Source organism: Astyanax mexicanus, chromosome 8, assembly GCF_023375975.1.
Source record: "Astyanax mexicanus isolate ESR-SI-001 chromosome 8, AstMex3_surface, whole genome shotgun sequence".
Lineage (NCBI taxonomy): Eukaryota > Metazoa > Chordata > Actinopteri > Characiformes > Acestrorhamphidae > Astyanax > Astyanax mexicanus.
The window spans coordinates 13,456,542-13,476,799 of NC_064415.1; the positions used below are offsets into that span (position 1 = coordinate 13,456,542).

Consider the following 20,258-nt stretch of genomic DNA (forward strand, 5'->3'; position numbering starts at 1 on the left):
CTTAGGATCAAGTATTGTCGATTAGTGATGTGCCAGATCGTACCATACGTGATAATATCGCCAAAATGTTTGCAATGTTCTTGAAAGTTCTTGCAGTTTATTCTGTATTTGTTTAGTCATTTACAGTATTTGCGTTTAATTTTTGGATTGCAGTTTATTTAGTTTGTGGTAGATTTTAGTTGTTACTTTATTAAACAAATCTATTTTAACCCTTCACCATGTTTAACAGGATGTATGTGTACTGAATAGATAATACACCAAACTGTTTCAGACTACTGAGCGAGGGTGAGAGGGGTGCATGTGTTGTGCTGTGAGTTTCAACTGGTGCTTCACAGTTTCTCTGTTTCTCCAGCAGGGGGAGCAGCCTCCCTCTGATAAAATGAAACACTCCCGCAGCCGCAACCTGGAGGAGGCGCAGAATGATGCAGACACACTGGTGAGAAGCATGCATCAACATGTGTCATCATATTTAGTCTTGACTGAGAACACATTAGAACTGAAGGAATGCTTAACAAAACCAGCAGTGACAAATTAAAACAATTTATAGAGAGATTTTCAGTTTTAAAACAATTTTTGCTAAAAGAAATTACCATATCAAAGGAACAGGGAGGAAATGTTTAGGGCAGAAGTGTCCAAACTACGGCCCGAGGGCCATTTGCGGCCTGTTTTTTTTTGTGGAGCGGCCCGCGAGGTATTTTAGAAATAGAATGAAAGTTGGCCTGCTGTTAAGCAGGTTTTTATAATGTGAGATTCAAAGTTTGAAAGCTAGGTGTCAGAAACGGACCAAAGAGTCTAAAAGCAGAGAGTGTGCTCATTTCTAGCGCAGAAAAACGGGGTAAAAGAGTCTAAAAGCGGAGAGGGAGCGCATTTCTAGCGCAGAAAAACGGGGTAAAAGAGTCTAAAAGTGGAGAGGGTGCGCATTTCTAGCGCAGAAAAACGGGGTAAAAGAGTCTAAAAGTGGAGAGGGTGCGCATTTCTAGCGCATAAAAGCGGAGTAAAAGAGTCTAAAAGTGGAGAGGGTGCGCATTTCTAGCGCATAAAAGCGGAGTAAAAGAGTCTAAAAGCGGAGAGGGTGCGCATTTCTAGCGCAGAAAAACTAGCCAAAGAGTCCAAACATTGCCGTAATTAAGGAGTTTAATATTAAGAGACATCATGAAATGAAACATCTATTTGAAAAATCTTAGTTTACACAACACTGTCCAAGATAAAGATAGTAAGTCAAGTAAAATGGTGTGTAAATGAAATAATCAGGAAAAAAGTATTATTTAAAGTGGTATATTTCATTATTTGTTTTATTACAGAGTCTGTGGCCCGTGACTTCAAATATATTTCTCCTTCTGGCCCTCAACAAAAAAAGTTTGGACACCCATGGTGTAGGGGATTTAAAAATAGCTTGATCTTACATAGTGAATGCAGCTGCTGTAAACAGTTTTTGAGTACAGGCTCTTTTTAATAAGTGGCATTGTTACCTTCTGTGTCTTGTCTGTGTTCTCTCCCACATCACATACGAACTCTAGTAATATTTCAGGTAATTAATGCAAGTGCATGTGTATGCTTGTGAATAGGACGTGAATGATCAGGAGCCATTTGTGGACATTGCTCCTGCCATCACCGTGTCTGTGGCTGAGAAACCTCGCACTCCCCTGAAGAGCAGCAAGAGTGAATGCCACTCCATGCCCTCTCCCAGGTCTGAACACACACATACAGCTCCTGAAAAGAAAAATTAAGAAACCGCTTCAGTTTCTGAATCAGTTTCTCTGATTTTTTAAAATTTTGAAACAAGTTCATATTCATAAAGTTTTAAGAGTTCAGAAATCAATATTTAATGGAAATCCCCTGTTTTTTTAGTCACAGTTTTCATGCATCTTGGCATGTTCTCCTCCACCAGTCTTACACACTGCTTTTGGATAACTTTATGCCTTTACTCCTGGTGCAAAAATTCAAGCTGTTCATCTTGTGCTCATTCATCGTCCTCTTGATTTTATTCTAGAGGTTTTTAACTTGGTAAAATCAAAGAAACTCATAATTTTTAAGTGGTCTCTTATTTTCTCCAGAGCTGTAGGTATATTTCTATGATTTGTAAGTTTGTTATTAGTGAGGAAATCACGGATCTGCTCTGTGTGTAGGCTGGATGGGGCTCACACACCCCGGCAGAAGCGCAGTACACCGATGAAAGAGCGGCAGCTCTCCAAACCACTGAGTGAAAGAACTAACAGCTCAGACAGCGAGAGGTCACCTGAACTCGGACACAGTACACAGGTAACACACACACACACGTGCAAATGTATACACACTGCCAAGCAGATAAACATAAACGTATTGACACACTGCCTAATGCAAGGTGTGGGTTAGAGGCTGTGGAGCAGAGGAACTGTGTTCTCTGGAATGATGGTGAATACATTGACCTTATTCTCTTTGTTCTACAGCTTCCTTTCTTACTGTGCAATTATTTTCAGCTCCTTTAATGAGTCTTTACATTTAAATGATCTAAAATAAACCAGTGAGTCAGATTCTAAAGTACAAGTGATTTTGAATTATTTTTATACGTTTATTTCCAGCCAAGCAAGTTTCATTATTAAAACTTTTATAAATGTTTGAACTGTTGTATTCTGTATATACAGAAACACATAATCAAGAAGAGTAATAATAAACCTCCAGTAGGGTCCAGACTACCAGAGAGAGTATTTTTCATCTTCTGTTTCTCTTTTTCCTCTTTTTGTCTCTCTCTCTCTTTCTCTCTCTCTGGAGGAGCAGTGGGAGCATGGCTAAATAAAGATTGTTAATGTGCTGTTTCATCTTGTTCCACAGATTCAGTCTGAATAATTAATGTTTGGCTGACTCATCTGAACCTAACCTCTGTGTATTTGTGTGTATCTCTCTCTCTCTCTCTCTCTCTCTCTCTCTCTCTCTCTGTAGGTTCTCAGGAAGGCTGTGTATGATCAGTTGAATCAGATTTTGTTTTCTGATGCTGCTCTACCTGAGAGTGTCATCCTTGTTAATGGCACAGATTGGCAAGGCCAGGTACGTGTGTGTGATTATTAAACTAAACGCTCTTTAATAACATATAATAACATTTAATAACATATCATTTTTTGTGTGGTATTAGTTTAAGCAGATTGTGTTTGTCTATTGTTGTGACTTAGATGAAGATCAGAACATGTTTAATGACCAAATTATGCAGAAATCCAAGTAATCCCAAAGGATTCATATACATTTTCTTGCAACTGTATTTGTGTGTGGATTTAACTGTTTTACAAGCAAAAGAAACAGGACTCCCGTATGACCCAAAGTGTGTGTGTGTGTGTGCGTGTATGTGTGTGTGCGTGTGTGTGTGCATGCAGTATGTAGTGGAGCAGTTGGCGGTTCAGAAGCACCCGGTGGTGTGTACGTGTTCAGGAGCAGAGATCCAGGCGGTGCTCTCGGCTGTTCTCACTCGTATACAGAAGTTGTAAGTTCCTCTCTTTTAAACAGTATTTTACTCTTATACTTATTTACCTTCCTCAGAGCTTTATACCCCACATATCTGAGTACACGTCTTCTCTTACACTCACAAACCCAGAAGTAGATCAGCTGCCTTCAGGTCATGATGGAACTGTTGGATTTATGAGGAGAGTGCATCACATAAGAGCTCTGATTTTGAGTTGAGGGCATGTCAGCACAAAACACTGACGAACAGCAACTGCAGATTATTAGGGTTCAAGCACCGAAGGTGCGTAGAACCCTATTGTTTTTGCTAAGATTTTTCTTCTTCTTCTTATTATTATTATTATTAGGGTTCAGTTGTGCAGCCTAAACCGTAAGTCATAGAGAAATGAAACTTGGTAGGTAGATGTTGGATCAGTGCATCTCGGTGGACAACAAAAATGGCACCGATTGGTCACGTGGTGGCGCTATAAACAAGGAAATTCATTTTTCACAATTTTCTCAATAACTCAAAAACCATAAGACCTACATTCAAAATTCTTTTTTTGATGGATTCCTTGGGTCAATACCAACAACTTTCCAATTTGGACCATGCACTTCCGTCTATATAGATTTTTTGCTAATTTGCATAATATGCAAAACCTACTTTTGCTAACTAGTCCTAGGAATTTTGACCAATCCTGGCATGTTTGGTATCAAAACACTCGTGAGAGCATGCGCTTCAATATTCATTAAGAAAAAGTTGAAATATGTAAACAATATGGCCGCCATATGCAAATTAGTCCTTCCGGATATATGCCCCATTCACTTCAAGAGGTAAATTTGGAGCACTGTTTCTCAGCAACTGTGCAACCTAGCAAGTTGAAACTTTGCATGCAGAATCTATCATACAGCCTCTAAAGGATGTTCAAAGGGCAACTTAATCAATCAACATGGCTGAACACCATCAGCCAATCAGCATTCAGCAGACATTTTGGCAGGCTAAATGTTGCCCAATCTGGATGATATTTGGCAGTTATGTTCAGGTGGAGACACTGTAGTGACCTGCAAAGTGCTGAAACAATCCGCCCACTGGGGGGCGCTGTTCCAAAAAAACGAGTTTATGTCAATCATGCTGTACTATTTTGACATCTAATTGTTTTTGCCATATTTAGTACAGTGGCTCTGACAAATTTCTCAATACAACTATGTTTAAAAAGTGCTTTGTTCATTCATAATTGCTAATTGTTTGAAAATAGCTATATTGAAACTACTCTCTGGATATTTGGCCTATCACCTCCATTTCAGTCTTGCTGCACACTGTAGAGTCTCTAGGTAAATGTTCATTAAAAACATTTGTGAAAATTTCACATACAATACTCTCCAGGCATCAAGCAATCTGTGCGTCCTTGGAATTTCTAACCTAAATTGCTGTAACTCTGCAGTATTTGCTGTAATCTCACAATGTTAAAGACCTCTGTACAATATCACTCTGATGAAGCGCCATTTAATACAGAACTAGATTAAGAATAACTTGACATTACATGTCATATCAGAACATTCACTCCTTTGTGCCTCTTCTCAACATTAATAACAGGTGAAAGACTTTTGATCATTTTAAATGTGACAGAATGTCTCCAATTGTGTTAGACCTTCTTACACATCACCATCCTATGCTCTAGTAGGCACCATTGTGCTAGTTGGTGCTTGATGAAGCGCCATTTAATTCAGAACTAGATTTATAATAACTTCGTAATTACATGTCATATCAGAACATTCACTCCTTTGTGTTAATTTAAACTTGTTTGGTCAAACATTTCAGCTTGTTCTGCAAAGGTTCAAAGGTCAATCTGAATACCACTTTGTGAACATTCTGGTTGAAGCCACCTGATCAATACCAATAACATGTAGACAACTTTTGACTAGTTCTAACTCACTTAATGAATATCCTACAAAGTTCACTAGATTTACATGTGAATTTAAGCACTGATCAGGTTGAAAGGCCTCTGCTCAACATTAATAACAGGTGAAAAACTTGATAATTTCTAAATGTGACAGGGCATCTCCAATCATATTAGACCTTCTTACACATCACCATTCAATGCTCCAGTAGGCACCATTGTGCAAGTTGGTGCTTGAACCCGATGATTGCCGCTTGCGGCTATATTTCTAATTATTATTATTATAATTTTCATCCACACATAAAAAAAGTCTACACAAACAACATATTTTTCAAACTATACAAATATTTTTTATCTCTGAACAGAAAAAAAAAATCAAATAGCATTTTCCCAGAGTATTTGGGTTGTTTCCACCTAAAACCAATTGAACAAAAATCGTAAAACATCGTACCTAAGAGAACAAACTATGCATTCTCACAATATTTGGCAACCAAAATGGGCAAAAGAAATGCAGAAATATGTATAAAGTCAACTTTACATCAAACAATGACAGACTGTTGTTTTTAAGTCATATTGTGGATTGTCTGCTTGGATTTTAAAAAGGTAAGATGTTTATTAAATGTTTAAATTGTAGTTTCTATATAAAGTGAATAATACATTTAGGCTATATGATTTATGCACTGGTGGATAAAATGTAATATATATATATATTACATATTACTCACCAGTGCATAAGTCATATAGCCTATATATATATAAATATATATATATATATATATATATATATATATATATATATATTTATTTATTTATTTATTTATTTATTTTTTTTAACTAATGTAACCTTAGTCAATTTGTCAGATATGTTACAACATATATTAAAGCAGATACACTATGTGGAGAAAATGCTAGGAAATTATTATTGTACGTTATTTTTAATCACATTTTTGTCGTTTTATACAAACCCTCACAAAAGCTTCTCCGTACCATGTGTTATTCATCTGGATTTTACCATGCTAATTTACATATTGCATCTCTCTCTCTCTCTCTCTCTCTCTCTCTAGCTGTAACTGTAACTCGTCGATGCCGAGGCCGGTGAAGGTTGCGGTGGTTGGAGCTCAGAGTTATCTGGGTGCGATCCTGCAGTTCTTCGTCAGTCAGCTGGCTAATAAAACGTCTGATTGGCTGAACCACATGCGCTTCCTCGTGGTTCCTCTGGGTAAGCAGTACTGAGGAGGATTCTCTGGGTTAATGAGTCATTTAGAACAGAAATGTGGTTTATTAAAAAGATTAATGTTGTAAACAGAGTGCGGTCTGTGGAAGAGCTTGTGTTTATATAGATATCTGATCCTTTACACAGGATCATTTTACAAAGAGCTCCAAATTAAATCATCTTTATTTATTTAGTCTATTTTTATATCTATTTCCTCTGTCTATCCAGGTTCCCACCCTGTTGCTAAGCACCTGGGTGCCCTTGACAACCGCTACAGTTCTGCCTTTCTGGATGGAGGGTGGAGGGAACTGTTCAGCCGCTCTGAACCACCACAGACAGGTACACACACACACACACACACACACACACACACACACAGAGACACCACTGATCCTCTTACCGACACACACACACAGACCACTCACACAAACACCATTCACTTAAAGGCATGTGGGCATAGGGAATTTTTAATTCATAGGGAATAATTAAATTATTAAAACACTGGGGAAGCAATTACAAATGTAATATAATATATTGGCAAAAATACATATTGAATAAAACACAAAAACAAATAGGGGGAACAAACCAAAACATGTATAAAATATGACAATTGGGAGAATTCCAACACATTAAACCAGGGGTGTCTAAACTACGGCCCGCGGGGTATTTTAGAAATAGAATGAAAGTTGGCCCGCTTTTAAGCAGGTTTTTATAATATGAGATTCAAAGTTTGAACGCTAGGTGTCAGAAACGGGCAAAAGAGTCTAAAAGCGGAGAGAGTGCGCATTTCTAGCGCAGAAAAACGGGGTAAAAGAGTCTAAAAGTGCCGTAATTAAGGAGTTTAGTATTAAGAGACATCATGAAATTAAACATCAATTTGAAAAATCTTAGTTTACACAACACTGTCAAAGATAAAGATAGTAAGTCAAGTAAAATAGTGTGTAAATGAAATAATCAGGAAAAAGTATTATTTCAAGTGGTATATTTCATTATTTGTTTAATTACATAGTGTGGCCCGTGACTTCAAATATATTTCTCCTTCTGGCCCCAAACAAAAAAGTTTGGACACCCCTGCATTAAACATTTAATGTAATGTGTAAAGGCTATGGGAATTTATATATGGTATTATGGTATATATTGTACAATGAATTTCTCTCTTTTTGTCTCTCTGTAGATGTGTTGGATGTAGCTGGTCGTATAGCTCAATACATCAGTGGATCCACTCTCACCCACCAGCTCCCCATAGCTGAGGCCATGCTGACCTGTAAACACAGGACGTGAGTGGACCATCGCATCACCTCCTCTAACATTACTGAAGTTTTACTAATCCTCTAACACATTAATCTCCAAACATATTTTATTAATTATTTTTCATTTATGCTAAAACACTGATTATTACGGTGGCCGAGAAAGCCCAACGAAGTGCAAATTGAAAAGCGCTGCAAAAGCACAAAACACATCCATCAAAATTACAACACAGGCGCAGCAAATAGAAAACGCGCTGCAAATAGAAAAACGCGCTGCAAATACAACCACAACACAACGGAAGTGAGTCACAACACAACGGAATTTTCCCGGGGGACCTTAAAAGATGCTGTACCAGCTGTATACAAAGCACAATAAGTGGCAAACAAGCTTCTGAAAAGTACGGTAAGTTATGTTTATTACCTGTGATTACCACGGTTGTGTGCATATTATTAAAAGTTCTGCTTCACAAAACGCCTTGTTTGACACTTATTGTCCTTTGTACACATAGTGAAGTCCGAGACGTTACTGAAGACGCAGCTTAGCTGGTACAGTATCTTTTAAGGTCCCCCGGGAAAATTCCGTTGTGTTGTGACTCACTTCCGTTGTGTTGTGGTTCTATTTGCAGCGCGTTTTTCTATTTGCTGCGCCTGTGTTGTAATTTTGGATGTGTTTTGTGCTTTTGCAGCGCTTTTCAATTTGCACTGCGCTGGGCTTTCTCGGTCACCATAGATTATACTTCTTTTAACCATATTTCCTATTAACTTTTGTATAGTTTTTTATAGTTCAGCAAATATCCCCTAGTGCTTACCTGTGATTGTCAGTCTGTTGAATGGTGTTATTTGTGTGTGACCTCTCTCTGTGGCAGGCGGGATGAAGACTCCTATCAGAAGTTTATTCCGTTCATTGGCGTGAGTGACTGCTGGATTTATTTATGATGTGATTATGATGGATCAGGCTTTGATTTAGAGCGTGTAACTGAGCTTGAAATATTTTGCAGGTGGTGAAGGTGGGGTTGATCGAGCCGGGTCAGTCGCCTACAGGTTAGTCAGATTATCCCTGATTTGCCTTTTTTAGCCATTTTAATAATTGTATTATAAATTACTGAATATATAAAAGAAACCATATAACTGTTATGTTATGTGTTTTAGGCGATGGTGAAGAGGGTGTGGCTGTGAGTTTAGCCGTCCCTTCGACATCTCCACCCTCTCACGGGTCACCTGGCAGTCTTAAAGAGACAGCCACGCCCCCTTCTTCTCCTGCTGTGGGTGCAGTATTAGCAGTTCAAGGGTGAGTTAGATTATTAGATCAGGTCATTGTGATCTACGGATCACCGGCTATGGTTAGCATAAACCTGAATTAGACATATTAGAAATGTTTAAAGCCCCAGATTCAAAAGTGGGCTGTTTTTGGGTCATAAGATGTCCTATAGTATCTCAATTGTTCAGTAATTCAGTTCCAAATGTGCAACTCATATATTATATAGATGTATTACACACAGTGATCTAATTTAAATGTTTATTTATTTTATTGTTGTTAATTATGGCTTACACACAATAAAATCCCAAGTATCTGTGTCTCAAAAAAATTGAAAATTGTTTGGTCAGAAAATATTACAGCACTTCATGCTTCTCTCTGCTGACAACTTTTTTGGAGATGCAGATTTCATTTTTCAGCAGGACTTGACACATTGCCCACACTTGGTCCTATATAATATTCTAATTTTCTGATTTTTGGGTTTTCACTGTAAGCCATAATCATCAACAATAAAATAAATGAATGCTTAAATAGACTACTCTGTGTAATACATCTATAAAATATATAAGTTTCACATTTTGAACTGAATTACTGAAATAAAGTAACTTTTCCTTGATGGTCAAATTTTTTGAGATGCACTTATATATGAATATCTAACCTATTTATCCTCTGGTCCGGGTCTGTGTATCTCTCTATGTCTCAGAAGCCCCAGCATGTCTCACGGTGTGGACGCCATCGGCCTGCAGGTAGATTACTGGCTGGCGTCTCTTGCTGAGAAGCGGCGCGAGGGCGAGCGGAGGGATACGGGCTGTAAAAACACACTGAAGAGCACCTTTAGGTCACTGCAGGTCACCCGCCTGCCTGGAGGGGGTGCTAACGAGCCACATGCACCAGTCAATACCATGTCCATGACTGTGGTCACCAAAGAGAAGAACAAGAAAGGTGAGGAATAAAAATATAAAGATCATTTTACATTGTTTTCCATATCATTGATCACCTAATAATAATAAACGTATAAAGATATAATTTAAATATTAAATAATCTACCTATTAATTTATAGACTAATCTATAAAACAGTTCTGAATTTTGAGGTGAGTTTTGAGAGGCTTTGTACAGTAGCCATTTAATCCTTTCTTCTGTTCTTCTTCTTCTGCAGTACCGACCATCTTCCTGGGGAAGAAGCCCAAAGAGAAGGAGGTGGATTCTAAGAGTCAGGTGATCGAGGGCATCAGCAGACTCATCTGTTCAGCCAAGCAGCAGCAGACCATCCTGAAAGGTAATGCAGGCTGAAGCGCAGATAGGAGGAGCTGAGGAACACAGTGGCAGTGAAAACACAGAAGATCAATAAGCGGGTCAATCAGTTCAGTCAGTATAGAAAACCAGGGCTGCAGCAGTACTGTAGGAGCAGTCAGTTGTAGGAGCTGAAGAACTGATTAATTATTACTGAATCAGAATCTGAATGGATCAATGTTCACTCATCCCTCTCTTCTTTTTTTTTTGTTTCATTTGTCTATCTATCAAATTGTCTATCTTTCCTTTCAAACTATGCTTTCATCACCAAAGCAAATCAAACTAATCCAATATATAAAAAAACATAACACTAATTATTGTATAATTGCCATTTTATAAGTGACATTATTCAATAATATGTGAATAGTGCTTAACCCTCTTTGGCATAGTCTTGCCATTAGGCAACAAACCAATTTTTTGGTTGTTATACCTTTCCATACATTAAATTATTTACTCACTTACTTACTTACTTAAACACTTAGTAGACTGCCCTGCACGTTTAACCACCATAAATAACTTTTATAGGGTTACAAATATAGAGACCTGTTTGAAAGGATTCCACCAGCTAAAATACTTAATAATTTTCTGGAAGTCCTTCGTTTAAAGAAATGGATTTAAGTCTGTGATGCTCAAGTCATGAACACTGTCGATGCCATAAAATAGCCAATATGTTGCTGATATGGCACAACCCACAAATAAACAAACAATACTTACTTACTTATCCTTAATGTTTCATGGTATACCTACGTCTTGTGCGGCATACAACTGGGTCTGTTAGAATATGTAAAGATGTATATTTGGCTGTTTATATTCTTACATTCTTGTTGTGAATTTACTAAAAGAGTGGTTTTATTATTCGTTGGCTTTTGCAGACCACTTGCACGTTTTGGGTTCTTCTTGGCTCCAAAACACCCTGATTTAAATGATCAGTTTGTTATCAAAAAAACAAATCTAAATTTTAGTTTGCTGTTTCCACAGGGTCTCTGAAACTTTCAAAAATGATTTTTTTTCCTGATAAAAAATATAATTCCTGCCATAGAGGGTTAATTAACATATTTTTTTCTTTCTACCTTCACGGTCATGTTCTTTAAGAACAATCAGTTCTCCATGAGTCCATGTACCATTCATATGTTTTCTAACATTCTATGTACTCTAATAAGGCTTCGTTAGTCTTTATTACATGTTGTAAAAGATTCACTTAATTTAAGGCCTGTTATGAATTCACTTAGTGCTGTAAAAATGGTATATGTGTAATTATAGAGCACTACAACATTGCATCAATTCCAGCTTTTGCTGAAAATATCAAAACAATATTCATACTATATAAAATATAAAATATTCATTTTCACTGAATTAATTTTGCAATTTTTCTGTTCCCTAGCAACTGTGGCTTTTGTTTAGCTTACTTAGTGTTTTATTGCTTTTTTTTCTCTCTTTCATACAGTGTCGATTGATGGTGTGGAGTGGAACGACGTAAAGTTCTTCCAGCTTGCAGCTCAGTGGCCAACACACGTAAAGTACCTCCCAGTCGGACTGTTCGGCTACAGCAAACCGCCGTCCTAGGACCGCCCACTCGCCCTCTAACACCACCCCCTTCACCCTGCAGCCTTCGCCCTATCTATCGCACACAGTCCCTGCCAGTCAGAACCCTGGCCGAGTGTAGCAGAGTTGTGTGGAGGAAAATCCGCCCTCAACCTTTCATTTCCTCCTGCTGGGGGTAGGTGGCGCCATGAAGGTGGTTTGTGTTGGTGGCTGAGATGTACTTTTTTTAATGGCGCTAGTCACTTTTATTTATTGAAAAAAGGTCCCAGAGCACCACATTGTGGGGAAGAAGCACAAGCAAAAACGTCAGACGATCTTCAGTCTGCCGACAGCAATCGTATTACCGTCTAGCAGACAGCATGACCGAGTGGAAATCCCAAAAAAAACGACCCTTAATGTGACCTTTGACCTCATTGATGCAATGCTAAGGTAATTGGCCTCACCATCAGAGTCCAAACAACAGAACCAACCATTTCTGTCAGGCTCTGATCTGCATGTCTTAAACTACAGCACCCACAGCCCACTAGTAAAATTCTTGTTATTATGCAACTTACGTACTTGTGCATGTGTGGAGCCGCGCAGCTACAGTTAGCCACCTGCAGCAATGCCTTTTCAGTTCAGTTCAGTCCGTAGAAGCTCGAGGAGGACGCTGGGGTTTACTCATGGACTATTTTTGTGAGTTTTCCATTGTTTTGTACATAAGTTAAAGCTTTTGTGTCTTATAGGAGCTTATAGGGTTCAGTTATTAGATCTTATAGTGTATGAGTGCTTCAGAAAGTGCCATTTTTTAGAATATGTATGTAGCTCAATGAAAGGTTTTATTTTTCTCTTCATAAACCACATCTCCAAAGATCACACTGGCCAATCCGAATGTAAACACACCTCACTGTTACAAGCAGTCTCACACAAAGCCTGCAGCATGATTATAACCACAGTAACTAACACTCCACAGGCTTCAGGCGCTCCGTAGGGAATATTAATATGAAATCTGTGAAGGGCTGAGGTGAATTAAGGCCGTCATGTGGAGGGGTAAAATCGTGAACCCATACTGTTCATTTTCACATTAGCAAAAACTGCAGATCATTGTTCTATCAGATGGTCTTTTAAGAACCTTTTCAGGCATGAAGCTCTGGGCTGGATCCCTATTGGATTTTGAAAGCTATGCACTAATCCTACATTCGCTCGCTGACATACGCATACATCTACACACTTTCTTCCAAAGCACAATGTTGGTGGAGTTCATAAACAAATCTGAAGAAAAGACAATGCCAATTAAAGCGATAATTCATCTGTACAACGAATACAACAAATGCTGCCATTTAAACATCTCCTTAAAAATCTCCTTAAATGATATATATTCCACATCAGGTCCAGTTCAGTTTAACATGTGATTCAGATTCATCAGCATGCACACTGGAAATCAGACACTGAATAAATTAGCAATGTCCCTTATATATAATTGTCATGAGCATAACAGGAGGATTAAATTGCTATTTTATTATTTTGTTCCTTGTGCAAAAAGAGCTGTGTTTAAAAAATAAAAAGGAAAATTTAGGTCACCTCTGTCAAAATACTCTCTTAAAATATAAACCATTTTTGGTTCTATAAAGAAGCTTTTTTTGTAAAGGAGATAGGAGAATAGAAACCTTTATAGCAAATGCTTTAAACCTTTAAAATGTTCTTTAAACCTGCATCTTGTTTATGAAAACGGTTCTCTATGTAATCAAAAGTATTTTTTATGGCATCACCTGCCATAAAAACCTGGCACCATTACTGTTAAGAGTGTAGCTGAAAATAAACATCTCATCCGCTCTTAAAAACTTAAAAACTAACAAAATTAGGTTTTGTAGACATCTTGAAGAAATTACTTTATATGGACAAATTCTATTTCTTTATTTTTGTGTAGTTATCTCCCACAGAAGCTTTACATTCTGTTTGCATTAAAATAAGGAAAAATATTTTCCTGACAATGTTGAATATTTTAATGGATGAAATGTTCATTTTAAACGATCAGGAGATTGCCAGTTCGAATCCTGTTCATCTAGCTTGCCATCAGCTGCCAGAGCCCCAAGAGAGCACAATTGGCCTTGCTCTCTCTGGGTGGGTAGATGGTGCTCTCTCCAAACTTAACTCCAAAGGGTGATGTTGATCAGCACAAGGTGTCTGTGAGCTGAAGTATTTCCTCCGAGAGTGCTGTGATGCTGTATCAGCAGCAGTTGGAAAAGAGCAGTTAAAACTTCACATGTATCGGAGGAGGCATGTGTTAGTTTTCACCCTCCTGGTGCTGGGGTGATCACTAGTGATGTGGGGGAGTCCTAATGAGTGGGTTGGAGAATTGGCCGTGTAAATTGGGGAGAAAACGAGGGAAAATTTTGAAATAAAAAAAATTATATATTAAAAAAAAGTAACTTTTGCAATAGAAGAGCTTTTTTTGTAAAGGAGCTGTGAGTGTGAAGCAAATTAAATGGAACAAGAACCTTTATGTAAACTTCTATAAACCTTTAAATGATTCTTCACACATACAGATCTTTTACAACAAACGCTTTTTTGCACCTCTATTTTTAACAGTGTCTTTTTTTTTTCTTTCTCAAAGCTGGTCAGGAATCACATGATAAACTGTGTGGAAAACTGTTTTAAGAGCAGATCTGGGATCAGGTCAGCACTCATAGTCACCATAACTTTAACGGGAAGAGTTCAGAGCTGATTCTGAGCTTCAGTCAGAGATTCAGAGATTCGGAGCTCCAGTCTCCCTTTACCTGCTGAGCTGCTAAGCCGTCGCAGTCGTCGTAGTCAGACGAAAAGTGATGTTCTATTTTGTCTAGGACGTGTGTGAGGTGTTTCTGTCGGTGTTAAGGTGAAAAAATAATTAGTGTGTGAACTGTGGATATGAAAAAAACATACAAACAAACAAACAATATCTATGATCTAATGTTGTGCCACTGTAAGAGTGACGAGTGCTGGTTTTCGTGAGTCGGTTTGTGTGAGCATGTGCGTTACTTTCAGACTTCTGTGGTGTAATTTTTGGACAGTATGCCGACCCTGTATCAACACACACACACACACACACACAGACACAGACCACACACACGATTACATGAGACTCCATCGGTTGGTGGCTGACGGGGTGTTTCCTAATATATTTAGTTTAAGTTCAGTCTTAATGCATAACATTCTAAACGCTGAGTCCAAACCAGGGTCTGTTTTTGTGGCAAAAGTATTAATACCGTGATTGAGAGTGTGTTACATTTCAAAAGGGTCAATTTAAAATGTGTTTTTGTTTTTTTATTTACTACATTTTTTTCTGGTGGTCATTAAGCAATAGTGTTTTATGTTTTTGTAATGCTGCCTTTCCATTCTCATTTTTTTATTTACTTTTTTTGCTTTATTTTTTTGTGTATTAGCAGGTTTTGCACAAAGCCCACGCTACTTCCCAATGCACAGACATGCTACTAAATGATTCATTACTCTGCACCTGTTACCACCTCCCACTGACAATTACATGCAAAAACTTGCCAATTACCAACCAGCAAATGGTCTAAAATACCGAAGGCATGATTCATGATGATCAGAATGCTTTGCTATATATCAAACTCTTATGAATCAGTTCCAGGCGCACAGATTACTCTTCCTGTTTTATTCCAGTATTTTTTCATAAATATCAGTTTATTATAACATCACTAATCATGCTCTATATATACACACACTTAAAGAGAAATTGAGAAATTACACTGGATAAACTAAAATTGTCCAAAAAACAACACCTAACCATCTTATAATATTGATATTTAATAACTTTTTACTCTAATAAGTGTAAGAATTATAATAAACTAGAGAGATATTGACTAGGCTTTAGATGCTTTTCTTGCCAAGGTATTAGTTTTATCATTTTTTTGTACTTTAGGCTCCTTTATTCTGAGCTTTATTATACACTCCTCCAGGCTCCAGCTGCTCTGTCTCTTTGAGATCTTTGCTCAGATGTTGAGTCAGACCAGGCCATCAATAATTCTGTCTGTCTGAAAGCCAGTTATGAAGCCTTTAGGCTGAATTTGACCTGTGATCATCCTAGAACAGATAGTATACTTTGACTAATGTTAGCATGCTTTGTTACAAAGTGTAAAATCAGTGCAGTTTGGCAAATGCTGATTTTAAATTGAATTTTTAAAGTACCATTGCTGGTTTTATTCAGATGTATCAGAAACATAATAATATAAGATCCCTGAGCAACTACATGTTTTGTTACAAAGAGAGTCAGTGCAGAGCAGTGCACTATGGGAAATGCTAAATAAATGTAATTTGTTAATTAATTCTCAATTTACTTCAATAAAATTTATTTATACCACTTTTTACAGCTCTGGGGGAAAAAAATAGAACACTTCAGTTTCTGAATCAGTTTCTCTGATTTTGCTATTTATAGGTATATGTTTGAATAAAATGAACATTGTTGTGTTATTCTATAAAGTATGGACAACATTTCTCCCAAATTCCAAATAAAAATATTATTATTTAGAGCAACTTGGGATGTTCTCCTCCACCAGTCTTACACACTGCTTTTGGATAACTTAATGTCACTTCTGGTGCAGAAATCCAAGCAGTTCAGTTTGGTTTGATGGCTTGTGATCATCCATCTTCCTCTTGATTATATTCCAGTGGTTTTTAATTTGGTAAAATCAAAGAAACTCATCATTTTTAAGTGGTCTTATTTATTTATTTTTTTCCAGAGCTGTATGTTGACGTATCTTGTATCATGATGTATTGATGCCATATTGCCCATCCCTATCTAATAAAGAAGTTTTTGCATCTAAATACAAAATATCATCGCTACCATGCAAAATCTTTTTATCTCAATTTTAAACTTTGTTGGCCTAATTTGAATGTGGCATTTTTTGTTATTTAAATTGAACCTCATTCATCAAAGTCATGAGAAATAGACCAATCGAAATGCCCCAAAAATGTAGATCTTAAATAAAATCTTTCTCCATTGGTTCCCAATAAAAGTTAATTAGAAGGTGTTGTCCTTCTGCTGTAAACCTGTTGTTTTACAGTGTGTTTTTGTTACTTGAGTGTGATTAAAGTGACCTCAGGTGAGCTTCTACGAGTGATTGGAAAAGTCAGTGCATTCACCCAGGTCAGGAAATGTATGTACTTTGGTCAATTATAACATAGTGCCATCTTTAAATATTGAAATGACATCAAAAACCAAAGAGAATATCCAGTGAAAATACAGTTTCAAATAAGTTCTGATTGTAATGCGTGGCATGTTGGAAGTGGAAGTTCTTTGTGCAAAATCATTTTAAGGCAAAACACTTTTACATTAAGCTGTGTGTCAAGTTTGTGTCAAAACCTACATACATACATGCAAACATACATAACTCATTTGTTGAAATGATCCAGTGCAGCCGTGTTGGGCCATGTTTTGGCTTTTTTTTTTTTAATGACCCAATGTTGTTAAACTGTGCTTTTTTTATGAAATGTATGGAAAATGTGATATATGGGGTTGTTTGTAATGACAAAGGGAACCAAGGGGATGTTAGAAGAATGGAAATGTCACTGCCAAACTGTGTCAGCTGTTACATTTTATATCAGACGGAGGCCGTGGGTCAGTGTTGTTGGTGTAATGGGTTTTTTCGAGCATGGCCACTTCCTCCACTGTTACCTGTTTCAATGCAAAAACCTCTTCTGACAGAGACGGAGACGTATTTCATTCCATTTCCAGCCTCCACGCTGATCGTCTTTAATGTGGTCTCTCCACCGCCGCCGCTGCTGTCTGGCGGTCTGAATGTGAACAGTGTGTGTGTATCTCTCTGTCTCTCTGTCTCTGTGGTGTTCTCAGTCTGTTATGATGCCTGGTTTGTGTCGGGCCTCTGTCCAGTAATGGTGTAATCTGTGTTTCGTGTGATGTGACCGTTACGTTGTCCTAACTGAACAAAACAGCAGTGGAATTCTGAGCACACTGATCAGAAATGAGTCATTTGTACAGCCGAAATACAGTCATCATTTTCTCACTCCAGCTTACAAGACCTGATTTACTAAAGTCAGCACAATTTTGTAGCTACAGCAAAAGCTGGTAATCAGGAGAAGGGCCTGACTGATTAAAAAATCTGGCAACTAGGGCTGTAAGATATATCATATTTCTATTTTTATAGCGATATACAGCTGTGGAAAAAGGTTTCTAAATCAGTTTCGCTGATTTTGCTATTTATAGGTGTATGTTGGAGTAAAATGAACATATAAAAAAAATGGTCATTCAGAGCATTTATTTGCAGACAATGAGAAATGGCTGAAATAACAAAGAGACACAGAGCTTTCAGACCTCAAATAATGCAAAGAAAACAAGTTCATATTCATAAAGTTTTAAGAGTTCAGAAATCAGTATTTGGTGGAATAACCCTGGTTTTTAATCACAGTTTTCATTCATCTTGGCATGTTCTCCTCCACCAGTTTTACACACTGCTTTTGGATAACTTTGACAGTTCAGCTTGGTTTGATGGTTTGTGATCATTCATCTTCCTTTTGATTATATTCCAAAGGTTTTCAATTTGGTTAAAATCAAAGAAACTTTGTGGTCTCTTATTTTTTTTTTCCAGAGCTGTATGTTTTTGCAATAAACACAATGAAACAGCTGCTGGAACAATGTAAACAGCAGCAAACTCAAACTGCATTACCTGCATGCAGCAAAAAAGGGAGCTCTTTACCCCTTTACACTACAGACTGCTCACCTGACATGATGAGGCTGGAGGTAGAGCGAGGTAGAGGTCCACAGTGAACACATACACCAAGCTACAGGTACTTGAGACAGATAAGTGCTGAAAATTCTTTGATGAGCTTAAATTATTTAGGATCTTAAGTCACATTGTTTCACATCAATTTCCAACAGTTATCACATATCACACTTTTGTCCATATCATATACCCCTGCTGGGAACGGGTGATATTAAACAATAGATGAATAGATGAAATATGACCCTATTATATTATGGAGGTGGGCAACATGATGGATATGTGCTGTGAATAAGAGAGTATTTGAGAAGTAGTTTTTAAGAATCTGCTTGTGTTGATGTATTTCATCTGTCAAAACATTGTGATGAAACAAGTCTGTCAAAAATGTCTTTAAATATCGCAATATAATATTTATTTATCATATCACACAACTCTTGTCTGTCATCATTTTGTTCTATTCTTTAAACACGATTTTCATTTCTATAAATTACTTCATATATTTTTTCTTTAAAAAAAAAATATATTTAAATATAACAAATTTAAATCCTGCCATGCCACAACCCAAACATTCATAGGTATTTACAGATAATTATTAAACTGCAGGTCAAAGTCAGTATTGCCTGATATTATCAGCCATCAATCAATATCTGTATCTATATCGGTCAGGCCTTAATAAATAGTGAAATTTCTCATAATCCCAAAACTTGACTTTAACATATCAGTTGCTTTAGTGAATCAGGTCGTTCTAAGGGTCTAACTACTGGAGTTTTATGTTAATAAGGAGAGAACATTGTTCTTGAATTCCACAAGCTTTGGTGTTTGGCTCTGCATTTTGGCTAAAGCTAAACCCCAAGGCACAGCTGATGGTGGGGTAGAATAGCACTCTTTCATATTTGGCACAAAAGCCTGTGGTTACAGAGGGAGAGGCCGAGCTTGTGGATGAAAAGAGTATTTTTGCACATGCACTTGTTTGTTTTAGCAGTCCTTAGCCGTTTGCCTTTTGCCTATATAAAGAATCAACAACGCTTGTACATATCTTAAGAAGTGCTTGTAATATGAAGTTCTTTTATTGTTATTTTTTTTTATTCAACATGTTTTGTAGTACTGCTTTTTCATGATTCAGTTGTCTTTGGGGTAATGTGTGGGATATAAACTGAAAGTGTTCATTTTTTTAAATAAACACACCTTATTTGTACTCCGTCTTCAGTGTTCTCTTCATATGTCCACAGGAACATCTGCATCTACAGGAGCAGTTTCAGGATTTATCGCAATTTACGAATGCTTAAAGAGAAAAATATTTTCCTGTTGAAAATAAGTGTGCATGTCTGAATTACTATGAGGAGCTTTCTTTTATTTAAAGAAATATCCTAAAAAAAGCTTCAACAAGCTTTGTTTCTAAAGCTGGAATCCACCACAGAATAGTATTGTGTGAAGTGTGTGATTGTGTAAAGGGTGAAGCACATTAAAGTGCTAGCTAAGTCTATTTGTTTATTAATTTAAATTTAGGAATGCAGTGCTTTTATGGTCAGTTTAATGTTTATCAGTTTCATTTTCTGACCGTTTAGGCAAATTCGGAAAGAGGAAATTGGGTGGAAAAACATTTAACATTTTTTTTTTGCATTTTTTTATTATAGTGAAGAAAATGGGCTTTTCATACAGTTTTGTAGTTTTTTTTTGTGGCTGCTCCTCAG

The 20,258-nt window shown here is 37.2% G+C and overlaps 1 protein-coding gene across 3 annotated transcripts in view; it reads left to right on the forward strand.

Annotated features, from left to right (window-relative positions):
* LOC103046717 (phosphofurin acidic cluster sorting protein 1) overlaps positions 1–19,762 on the forward strand; it is an 81,175-nt gene extending 61,413 nt beyond the window's left edge. The window contains exons 11-24 of one of the 3 annotated variants that reach the window (XM_022678091.2): positions 353–436; positions 1,566–1,687; positions 2,127–2,259; positions 2,917–3,021; positions 3,342–3,448; positions 6,368–6,522; positions 6,745–6,855; positions 7,691–7,793; positions 8,630–8,672; positions 8,762–8,804; positions 8,913–9,051; positions 9,722–9,960; positions 10,176–10,295; positions 11,754–19,762. In XM_022678091.2, coding sequence (XP_022533812.2) covers positions 353–436; positions 1,566–1,687; positions 2,127–2,259; positions 2,917–3,021; positions 3,342–3,448; positions 6,368–6,522; positions 6,745–6,855; positions 7,691–7,793; positions 8,630–8,672; positions 8,762–8,804; positions 8,913–9,051; positions 9,722–9,960; positions 10,176–10,295; positions 11,754–11,872 — 1,623 coding nt within the window. In that variant the 3' untranslated portion in view covers positions 11,873–19,762. The remainder of the gene's footprint in view (positions 1–352; positions 437–1,565; positions 1,688–2,126; positions 2,260–2,916; positions 3,022–3,341; positions 3,449–6,367; positions 6,523–6,744; positions 6,856–7,690; positions 7,794–8,629; positions 8,673–8,761; positions 8,805–8,912; positions 9,052–9,721; positions 9,961–10,175; positions 10,296–11,753) is intronic. The other 2 variants (XM_022678092.2, XM_022678093.2) reach the window with 2 other exon arrangements.
* Positions 19,763–20,258: the final 496 nt, after the last annotated feature.